We start from the raw sequence: 12,046 nt of genomic DNA, 5'->3' as shown, positions 1-12,046 counted from the left end.
TACATACATACATACATACAATCAATAAATCAATCAATTACATGTTTGCTGCGCCCTGTACTCATACTTTGGGCACCATAATAGAACTAATAACGTAGACAATCCTAGTGTATACGTAAAATCCACATTTTCTGTCCGAAGGCGTACAACTTGGCTTGTACAAACACACCCTTTTAATCCAAATTGATATTCTCAGTCTCCTCTTCACCAGAATGTGTGTTCTCGTCGTCATGGTGATCAGACAGACAGCACCACTTACGTCCAACTGACAGTATTATCAACAGAATTGTGGCAAGCATCATTAATGACCCCGAGATGAAATATATCGGATTGAACGAATGGACTGTGTCATAAACCAATCCTACAAAATATAACAGTATCGTGACCGTTATATGCATTTAAGGGAGGGAAAGTTGAAAAAGAAAAGAAAAGAAAAAAGTCCGAAATACAGAGAGAGATAGCGATAGGAAGAAGTCCCAAGGGCCGGAACTGACAGGACAGTATATCACCCCAAAGAGACAGGGGAATGTAGAAGCACATAGATAGGCAGAAAAAGACACAGACACAGACACAGACACAGACACAGACACAGACGCCATTAGGTCGACAGAGACATATTAAATATATAGTTACATAAAGGTGCACAGGTAGAAACAAATTCTGAGAGAGATGACGTGGGTATAGTACGTAAAAAGACATATATGTACATGTTAGAGCAGTTTACAAGTATGTGTACAAATTATATCTAGATGTAATTGTGAGAAACACAAAATCGAATTATCTGTACTATGTAGTGACAGAGTAAACTGCTGGTCGTTCACATTCGTCCACTGCTGCAACATCCCCCACTGAACATATCAGAACATACCAGTCAAATCTCTGCTGGCAACCATGCAGTGAACCAATTGTTAGTTTTGGTGTAAAGACAGGAATGATTATCAGGAGTGAAGGTGGAACAGTGTGGTAACATATTGAAGATAATGTGGCAGAGTGGGAATGAAATGTTGACTTGGTCCAGACAATGTCGGTAGCAGTACACCCATTGCAGTCTTTGGGTGTTCTGGCCTTTAGGTCTGCCAATTAGATTCGACCATGGGATTTAATTAATGTAGTGCCTTTACACAAGTTCACTGTGGTGGTGGTGGTGGTGGTAGTAGTGGGCAACAACTCATGTCTTTAAAATTATCAGTTATGGTGGCAACAGAGGAATTGACTCCATAACAGTGATTTCGGATAAAATTATAATGACACGAGTCCTTGTTTTTGATATATTTGAAAATGGGGAAGAGTTATCCTTTATAAAAAAATATTGAGGCAGGACCATTTTTAAGGGAGGGTCATATTTTACGCAACAGACCGAGCTTGATTCCCCCCACGCCCACCCCCAGCCCTAGTTACTGGCACCCTAAGGTTTAAAGGAATTAGGTGTTTCTTACTACCACCAACATCATATTAATCAATATCTGTGTTTGGATCTAATTTGATGAGCTGAAAGCCAGAACTCCCAAAGACAAGACTGACGCATTACTGATATTGTTAGGACCAAGATCAATATCTCCATACTCCACCACATTATCCCCAATTGCAAACTCTTACCACACTGTTCCCCCTGTGAGACTCACTCCTTTATTTGCTTACATCATATACAACTAACAATTGATTCACTGCATGGTTGTCAGCAGCGATTTGACTGATGTGTTTTGATATTTATGATAAAATGGCCATGGTGATGGGATATGGCACCAGTGAACTTTGGAACCCGGTGGCAGCGGCAGGAAGACAAAAGGCTCCCTTGATTTTTAACTCTGAAAAATCCCAGTACAAAATGTCAAATTACATAACGTAAATGCTTACCAGAAAGTGGTAATGCTACTGTTTCACCAATCCCCATAAACAGCATCGATAAGCCAAACATACCAGCAAAGTCATTGGGTTCTACCATATCTTTTATCACCACAGCAGAAATTGGTATAAATATTCCCTGGCAAGGCCCCAACCCTGCACAACTGACTGCCATGCAGATGTAACTTTCACAAGCAGCCAACATGTATGTAAATGCTCCATAAAAACCCATGCTTATTGCTAATACATTTAAAGGAGAAATGAATCTTTTATCTACAACCCAGCCGTGTGCCAGTCTTCCAACTATAACGCTAAATCCTAAGATAGACATCAAGGAACTTGCATTCAAGGCAGGTACACCATGGTTGATTGCTAATGAAATCATGTACATCAGGTTTGCCTGGATACAGTAACCGAGCAAAAGTTGACTAACAAGGAACAAATTTAGTGTGGGATATTTTCTAAGTAAATGAAAACCGAAAACTTCACAGAAACGTGTACATATAATTTGGTGATTTTTTCCAGGACTATTGCTGTTTGATCGAGTATGCGCGAGTGGTTTTATCAGTGCGGTTGAAACAAATATATTAGTATAAATTCCTGCAAAAATTAGCATTGCACCACGCCAACCATACATATCAATGAGGAATTGTCCTAATGGTGGAATTACCATAATACCAACACTGGCACCAGTATACGCTATACTAGAAGCCAACGCGTGACGCTTCCTAAAGTATGAGCTAAGTATTGAGGTCGAGGCAACACTAGAGACACCAGCTGCAACTCCTAAAATTGAAGAAGAGATAGAGAAAGAAATTATGCTAAATGTTGTTAGTACTTTAAAGGCGAGTCTATGTTTAGTATGTTGTTGGTCGTTCAACCTACCTGTCTGTTCTTCAAATGCAAATCACATTTTATGTCTGCCGTATGTTATGATGTTAAACATAGACCCTTCAAATTGTGCCATGTTGGGTCTTTAGTGCAAATTAAACATGACTTTTACGTTTACATGGTACGGACAATTAATAACTGTCAGCAGCTTTCTGTTTCCACGAAACATGACTTAACAAACTCATTATTGCCATTTGTCACATAACGTCTCATTGTTATGATTCCTTGTCATGGTTGAACAGAGAATACGTTTCAGAAAGGATACACTGGTCACAAAAACTTTTTTGTCAAAAAATGATTTCACTCCAGCACGGAGTTATCAAAATACATTTGGAGACTGAAAGAAAGTGGTCAACAATACAGCATTAATTGGGCCATTATCTCCAATCTAATATATATATATATATATATATATATATATATATATATATATATATATATATATATATATATATATATATATATATATATATATATATATATATATATATATATATATATAGTTTTGGTAGTACTGGAACTCTTTCTTGGGTGTAACTCGGAGTTTCACGCATTTGTCTGATGATCGCAATATGCGTGAAACTCCGAGTTACACCCAAGAAAGAGTTCCAGTACTACCAAAACTATTACGCTCTGCCACTGCGGTATAGAGCACTGTCTTAGCAGATTGATACTCACCGAGTTATATATATATATATATATATATATATATATATATATATATATATATATATATATATATATATATATATATATATATATATATATATATATATATATATATATATATATATATATATATATATATATATATATAACTCGGTGAGTATCAATCTGCTAAGACAGTGCTCTATACCGCAGTGGCAGAGCGTAATAGTTTTGGTAGTACTGGAACTCTTTCTTGGTTGTGACTCCCTTGGTTGTGACTTGTGAGTCACAACCAAGAAAGAGTTCCAGTACTACCAAAACTATATATATATATATATATATATATATATATATATATATATATATATATATATATATATATATATATATATATATATATATATATATATTAGATATAAACTCAGAATATGTACAATGTTTATGCTGGAGTAAACCGTGCTCAATACATATGTATGTAGAGCGGTATATATAACACAATATCAAACAAGATAGATACTCAGGAGCCACTACACAGTATTTCATACTGTTGCAATCATCAGGCAACTAAACGGTATGGTTCTCTGAAGTTCCAAATTCAGAGTTCAAAAATTCCATTTCATGTGATATGGGTGTCACGGTGGTCAATAATATATCTGTTTTCATTGTTGCCACTTTGAGATCAATTCTGAACGTTTATTTAATAAATTCCATTTGTCAGCATATATGACAGTATAGCTTTTCTGCCAGGCAAATGTCACACTGCTTCTATACATTTGTATAGGAAGTCACATGTGTGATGATTGACCATGTACCAGTCTATGCTGTAGTCTTGGCCTTTTCCATTAAATCCAGAAATGTTTTGACAGCTCAGTACAGATGTGGTATCCCTCATCAGTTATGGATTGATTGTGGTTTGCATGACAGGTTTTGAAATTAAACCAATTTGAGATTATTGTTTGCTGCTATCGTCCGTCTTGACATAACACTAGACAAGGATTTCAACAAGGTAGATAAAGAACAATATGATAAGCTGCTCCGAGAAAACATCACACAGACAGGCAGACAGACAGACAGACAGACAGACAGACAGACAGACAGACAGACAGACAGACAGATAGACAGACAGACAGATAGATAGACAGGCAGGCAGACAAGCAGCCAGGCCTACAGAAAGAAAGAAAGAAAGAAAGAAAGAAAGAAAGAAAGAAAGAAAGAAAGAAAGAAAGAAAGAAAGAAAAAGAAAGAAAAAGATGTACACTTACCTAGCAATACTCCATGGGAAAAATACATGAATTCTAAGCTTGGAGCAAATGTATTTGCAATTAAGCCGATAGTACCAACGATACCACCAGCTAACATTGTCAACCTTTCACCAAATTTACGGACAAAGTATCCTGCTACAGGACCTGAAGAAGGTAATGATACAATAACAATAGTGTATATGGGTTAAAAGGTAGGGGAAAATATTGCATTTGTGTCTATTTACTGATGAGTTTCTAACGTCAATATGGAACAAGATTTGATTTTAAAACACGTTAATCTCGATGTTGGTTAAAGTTTCATTGAAGGTCGTCAGGCTTTACAGAACTTCACTTTCTTTTCTTTCTTACTTTTTTTAGTTAAATCTAGTAAGCATGAAAAAACGTCGTCTCATAGCGTGAAAAATCTTATCAACATTGTTACATTTTATTGTGTCCATATGGGATACATCGATTAAATTCACAATTAATATTTTTACATGATTTAAACTAATGCATTCCCTAAGAGCAAAATCATAGATTTTTGGGCCAACCCACACTGTTGGAATACACAATTCTGAACAACAGATAAAGACTGCATTCTAAAGGTATTGCCTAATTATCAAAAAGTTAATAAACAAGAAAAATCAAATAGCACTTTTAGCCTACTCAACTTGCCATAATGGCATTTTCTTTTCACACAAACACAGACACACAGAGACATAGACGGACACACACACACACACACACACACAAACAAACAAACAAACAAACACACTGACGTGCGAGCGTGCATATTTATATATACAAATATTATTGTACCTGCAATAGCTGCCGTGGCTCCTGATATCGCTATGACAACTGATGTAGATGTAGCACTCTCTTCAAAGTAGTTCAGTAAGGCTACAAAAAACACTCCCATAGAGGCATAAAATCCAGTGTTTAAAAGGAAAGCTACATGAGTACTGAATACAATTATCCAACCCCAACCACCATCAGGCTCTGTTCCCTCTTCCATCGTTAATGAAGAATAAACCGTGACAAGAGGTGAAGTTAAAGTGAGATGTAACCAAGGTACGCCTTTTTGGTAAGGTTTTCTTTCTATTGCTCCACGCTGTCTGCGATTCCCAGCAGCCTTGAAATTTGCCTAAAAGTATGTAACATATCCTTAGGTTGTAGAAATGTCGATTCAAATTGAAAATGACAAAGATGTCCGCTGTTTTAAGTACGGGAACATACAGTTATGTTGACTTATGTTTTTATCACTTAGCAACTTCGTTTCTTCATGATTGTAAACAACGCCATCTATCATGTAATGTCATGTAGTAAGCAAAGTCGCGAGTTTGCTCACAGCTTATCAAAATATGTTGTGTGTATTGGTTCAAATTTTAGTAATTTTAGAAGATCTCTCCGTTATTAGCCACTGAATCCTCTGGGTGGCACTTTTTATCATGAACTGGTTGACCCTTATTTCTGTGATGTAATGAAACGTCTTTTAAAAATTATCGCCTTCTGAGGCCGAAAATCACAATGTCCGTGGTGGTAAAACTCCGACATCACCAGCATATATCAATCTTATTAGAATCCAATGTAGTGTTCACTTCGCGATTTCTCTTTGGCTTTTACGTTTACTGTCGTTTGTTCTTTTGTGAGCGCTCCTTACATACATCATTTGCCATGCAATGAATCAACTGTTATTTAAGGTGTAACGAGAGGGATGTGTTTCACAGGGGTGAAGGGGAAACAACATGGGTTTATATTAGGGATACATATGGTGAAGTGGGGATGTTGACCTAGGTCCCAACAATATCAGTAGAGCACACATCTAGTGTGTGGTAGTTCTGGCTTTCACGTCTACCAATTAATTAATGTGGGAAACAACTAATGCCTTTTAGATTACTGAATTTGTCAATGTGGTGCCAATGGAGACATCAACACGAGGGTTGCTGTAGATGTACACCTCCCAGGGTGAACACCTTTTTTAAAATATAGACATATAGGAGACCAAATCATACACATAATTCAAAGCCAAAAATGCATGAATATGTTCTTTAACACAGCAATTTACTCTGTATATATTATCTCTCTCTTGTCCTCATTCTTAATTAAACCATCTACAGACAAAGACAGACAGACAGACAGACAGACAGACAGACAGACAGACAGACAGACAGACAGACAGACCATTGTCTTGCTATCACCTGCATCATTCATAGTTACACAAAGGTAAATGATTTTTGCAAGTTGCAAGAAAGTGTTCAAATCTGAATAATTATGGTAAAACGACCGCACCCGAGGTTTAATTTGGATCAGAAAGTAATATTCACGCCCCCTCCCCCTTCTTTGGTACCCCTCTCCCCATATTCGCTTCTTTAATACGTGCTCCGTGCTCTGCATTCTGCTTGGTCTCTAATACATCGCTCGATTAATAAGCTATAGAGTGTGTTTACAGACATGAAATTACTGACTTACTTTAGTGTGTTACATGTCATCGGCAAAACAACGATACGAAAATAATCGATCACTGACCACACATTTCTTGACGGCCTCAAACGCGCAGACTCGTACAAATACAAAATGGCGGCTGCACAATCAAAGTCTGCTGTTCATTGTCACATTGAATCTTCAAAAAAAATAATATTGACAAAAGAGACACCTGCACATGAATATAATTATGATGAACATGTTCATTCATTAGTTGAAATGTTTTGTTTATATGTCAACAGGGCTTGCCTTATATAAAGTCCCGTTCGCATGATACTTGTAAATTAGACTGTCGACAGTCTCTCGTGCCTTTTTTGCCAACGTTTTATCCAAAACTAAAGTCTCGCCGCGCTCCGATCCGGGGCAATACTACTATAGATTATAATCGCATACTGATAGCGAGGGCCGAAAGCCCGCCCTCGCTATCAGCATGCGGTTACAGTAGTATTGCTCCGGATTGGAGCCCCGCGACTTTAGTTTTAGATAAAAACGTAGCAAAAAAGGCAGGAGCGACTGTCAACAGTCTACTTGTAAATGTATGCTGTGATTATCACAATTAGAAAATAAATTGTGATGGGAAAACACTCACCCGATATTTCGCTGACTTTATAGGCTACAATCCGTTAAATAACACGAATTCTCTAGAAAGACGTCGTTACATATCTTGCTTGAGTTAATACGCATGTACAATATGTCGAGTTGAGAGGTAACCCAAGTTGGTTGAACTGTGGTTGAACTATACAACGGGAAGTTTCCCCTCCACTCCATTTTAACCTATTTAAATAAACTCTGATCCAAATGTCACAACAAAAATCATTCTCATACATGACAGGTCTTTCAATAATCACACCTAAAGGGCCAGAACCATGACAAACATGTCGACTGAGCTCAGTGCAATATATATATATATATATATATATATATATATATATATATATATATATATATATATATATATATATATATATATATAAGAATATATATATACATATATATATATATATATATATATATATATATATATATAGATATATATATATATATAGAAATGCATAAGGAACTAATAAACCAGTCCGTATATATAGCTGTTAAATCCGACGTTTCGAATAAATATTCTTTTTGAAAGGAAAAATTGGCGAGACAGAGAAATGCCAGGTAAAAACCCGAACATTTCTAAATAACATATATATATATATATATATATATATATATATATATATATATATATATATATATATATATATATATATATATATATATATATATATAATCAAAGTAGGTTGGTTGGAACTTGAGGTGCTTGGTTGTAACTCCGAGTTTCACGCTCAATGCGTTCATCAGACAACTGTCAGCTACTCGTTGTGTTACTGTATTTATATGTGTAAGGTGTGAAAGAATTTATTGGCAGTTAATTGTGTATTGTTTCTATGCATACAAGGGGTCCTCAGATTTGTCAGGTGATGTTACTTTTGAAGTTCGCTATGTAGAACTTGTTTTCGTGTCGGCACTTTGAGATGAGTTCAGATTTTTTGTTGAGAAGTGTTTGTTTGTCGGCGTTGAGGATGCAGAGTTTTTCAGTTAGGCAGAGGTCGCATCGTTTTGGTTTCGTTACTGTATGGGCGTGCTCTCTGTGATATAGACCAGTCTACTTTGAACGTTTTTTTATTTCTTTTCAGCTGCCAGATGTATTTCGAAAGTTCAGTGCTGTTTGCGTATTTTTCGTGTCTGAAGGTTAGGTTGTGGTTATTGTATCTTTGTTTGAAGGCATGTTCAGTCAGGCCGATGTACAGTTTGGGGGGTTGGTTGCATTCCTCTCTTTTTACTTCTGCGTTGTAGATTATACTGGTGGTCAGGCAGCTTTCCTGTAGGGGGCATGTACTTTTATTTCGGCAGTTACAGGATTTCTCTTTGGTCATGCCCCCTACAGGAAAGCTGCCTGACCACCAGTATAATCTACAACGCAGAAGTAAAAAGAGAGGAATGCAACCAACCCCCCAAACTGTACATCGGCCTGACTGAACATGCCTTCAAACAAAGATACAATAACCACAACCTAACCTTCAGACACGAAAAATACGCAAACAGCACTGAACTTTCGAAATACATCTGGCAGCTGAAAAGAAATAAAAAAACGTTCAAAGTAGACTGGTCTATATCACAGAGAGCACGCCCATACAGTAACGAAACCAAACGATGCGACCTCTGCCTAACTGAAAAACTCTGCATCCTCAACGCCGACAAACAAACACTTCTCAACAAAAAATCTGAACTCATCTCAAAGTGCCGACACGAAAACAAGTTCTACATAGCGAACTTCAAAAGTAACATCACCTGACAAATCTGAGGACCCCTTGTATGCATAGAAACAATACACAATTAACTGCCAATAAATTCTTTCACACCTTACACATATAAATACAGTAACACAACGAGTAGCTGACAGTTGTCTGATGAACGCATTGAGCGTGAAACTCGGAGTTACAACCAAGCACCTCAAGTTCCAACCAACCTACTTTGATTATTCCCGCCCTGCTTACCCAAGCATCGAGCACTCTATTCTACGAGTTTGATACTATTTACTATATATATATATATATATATATATATATATATATATATATATAATATATATATATATATATATATATATATATATATATATATATATATATATATATATATATATATATATATATAGGAAGTCAGTGCACGCACGCAGAGCGGAGTATATGTTGAGGGTAGAAAAAAATCAAGTCGGGTTTTTCGTCTCTACAAGCCTGTTTCGTGAGTAAATCACTCGTCAGGAGATGTTGATGTACTGAATATACCTCGTATAAATCGTGTGGTGTAAGGTGGGTTTTACCTCGGGTGTTGAGTGGTGCTTTTGTTTGTACAAAAGGTGTCAATTATGTGTGTGATGGGTCAGGTGTTACACAACTTTGTTTTATTTTGATGACGACAAGAGGATACAAGTTCATTTCGTTTATTTAATGTAGATAGTTCGGGTCGGCAGATAATAAAGAACTTTTCTTTGAGGCATAAATTGCACTTCTTGCTTGCGCTATTGTAGGTTGGGTGATGAAAGTGGTCGCCAGGAAATGGAGTGGTCGATGTTTTTATCCTTGAGGGTCCAGATATGTTTGCTGAGTTCCGTAGAGTGAAACGGTCCGTAGTGTAAATCCACAATGTAATATCAGACTCGTCTTCTTTCATTTTTATGTATGATAGCTCTCCAGGGCGATCGAGCACTCTACTTGGCGAAAGAAGAATGAAACTCTATGTGTGTGTATATATGTATATATATATATATATATATATATATATATATATATATATATATATATATATATATATATATACTGATACATATATAATGAAATGTGCATTGATTTTGCTTTAAATGAAAAATTTACAAAAACAACATTCTGTAGAGGACTCCTAACACCAGATTGATGTACCGCTTGCCAGAGTGCATAAGTTGGAATAAATTACGTGCTGGATGGAAATCGTCTTTTACAATTCACTGAGCTCTTTTCTTTATTTGAGCGTTGTACAACTCATAAAGAGAAGGGAGTTATCACCCAATGATGTTACTGGCAGTGCTAACGATTCGATTGAGGCGTTTCCGGTCATCAACTTTGGCATTGCCCCACCAAACGATGACTGACAGTGTCAGGACACTCTCAATCACCGCTCGGTAGAACTTGATCAACACTGACACGGAAGCTTCTCAATCGCCTTAAGGAAAACAATCTTTTCTGTGCTTTCTTCACAATATGATCAGTATTTTCAGATGGGCTGAGAGGTAAACACCGAGAAACTTAAAATACTTCAATATTTCAACCTCTGAGTTGATGATGACATTGACAATACATTGTCCAACAAAATCATTTCATGGAGTCATGCTGAGAAGATGATAACTGAAATGTAACATTCTCCCAACTCAGTGCAACAGAATCATATTACTGAACATTTGCATTGACAATTGTCATGGCCGGCCATGTAAACTATGTATCGGCCAACACAATTAAATTATCATACATGTACCTACGGATCAACACAACCCAACACAATGCACCAAAAAAGCTACTATAAACATAGTAAAGTAACAACCTAAAATGTAATACTTAACGCTAATGCAATTATATCAATAACTGATATTCAATAAATAGCTAAAAGTAACATTAAATTGTAACTTTGGGGAGAGAAAGACAGACAGATGGACGGACGGACGGACAGACAGACAGACAGACAGACAGACAGACAGACAGACAGACAGACAGACAGACAGACAGACAGACAGACAGACAGACAGACAGACAGACAGACAGACAGACAGACAGACAGACAGACAGATAAATGGATACCCAGGCATCGATGCATTGTTCAACAAAGAAATGACTTCAAATATATTGAGTCAACAGAAAACATCTCACAATTAGTGATATTGGTTTTGTATTTATCATGGAAACTTCAGAGGAGCGCCTAACAGATGCTCACACACAGAAGTATTTCATTACTTCAGTTAGGAAATATATACACTGCATCTCAATCTAAATTCATAATGACATTACCAAACTTCATTCAAATCTAGCACACAGGTGACATTCCGTATATGTAAACCATTTATTTCATTTAAATCTAACACAAAGGTGGTATTTCGAAAGTAACTTAGTCAAGTCTGATAGAATGCCATCTCATTGGATATAGTAATAAAATGGTGTACAATACCTTAATAGAGTGCATACAGATTCGATTCAAGAATCTATGCCATGCTTGTCAACCTCTTTTTAATCCAGGACAAATATTATTATTCATATACAGGAAATAAGTCAAATTGCGACAATCTGTATCAATTGCTCTCTAACTATGACAAACAGGGACATTATCTATGTACTTAATCTGTTCACGCGTTCAGGGTTACATGTTACATTCCACGGCAC

General features: G+C 36.5%; 1 protein-coding gene across 4 annotated transcripts; it reads right to left on the bottom strand.

Moving 5' to 3' along the window:
- Positions 1–10: 10 nt before the first annotated feature.
- On the bottom strand, positions 11–7,782 carry LOC144432525 (monocarboxylate transporter 6-like). 4 transcript variants are annotated; one of them, XM_078120754.1, is made up of 6 exons: positions 7,693–7,779; positions 7,092–7,242; positions 5,442–5,766; positions 4,644–4,787; positions 1,855–2,628; positions 11–361 (listed from the first exon to the last, which is right to left on the bottom strand). In XM_078120754.1, exons 3-6 carry the CDS (start codon positions 5,635–5,637, stop codon positions 174–176), a joined length of 1,302 nt encoding a protein of 433 aa, XP_077976880.1. In that variant the 5' UTR covers positions 5,638–5,766; positions 7,092–7,242; positions 7,693–7,779; the 3' UTR covers positions 11–173. The 4 variants fall into 4 exon arrangements, with proteins under 4 accessions (XP_077976880.1, XP_077976888.1, XP_077976896.1 ...); XM_078120762.1 differs by having other exon boundaries at positions 7,149–7,242; XM_078120779.1 differs by having other exon boundaries at positions 172–361; positions 2,513–2,628.
- Positions 7,783–12,046: the final 4,264 nt, after the last annotated feature.

This window comes from Glandiceps talaboti, chromosome 1, assembly GCF_964340395.1.
Source record: "Glandiceps talaboti chromosome 1, keGlaTala1.1, whole genome shotgun sequence".
NCBI lineage: Eukaryota > Metazoa > Hemichordata > Enteropneusta > Spengelidae > Glandiceps > Glandiceps talaboti.
This window is presented reverse-complemented; position numbering and strand designations above follow the sequence as displayed.

What these genes read in the sequence shown, in the direction of transcription:
- LOC144432525 (XM_078120770.1), bottom strand. Translation starts at nt 5,637, where the DNA reads ATGGAAGAGGGAACAGAGCCTGATGGTGGTTGGGGTTGGATAATTGTA. An exon ending in AGCCACGGCAGCTATTGCAG is followed by an intron (nt 4,788 to 5,441) that starts GTACAATAATAT and finishes TACCTTCTTCAG; the next exon opens with GTCCTGTAGCAGGATACTTT. An exon ending in TTCCCATGGAGTATTGCTAG is followed by an intron (nt 2,629 to 4,643) that starts GTAAGTGTACAT and finishes CTTCAATTTTAG; the next exon opens with GAGTTGCAGCTGGTGTCTCT.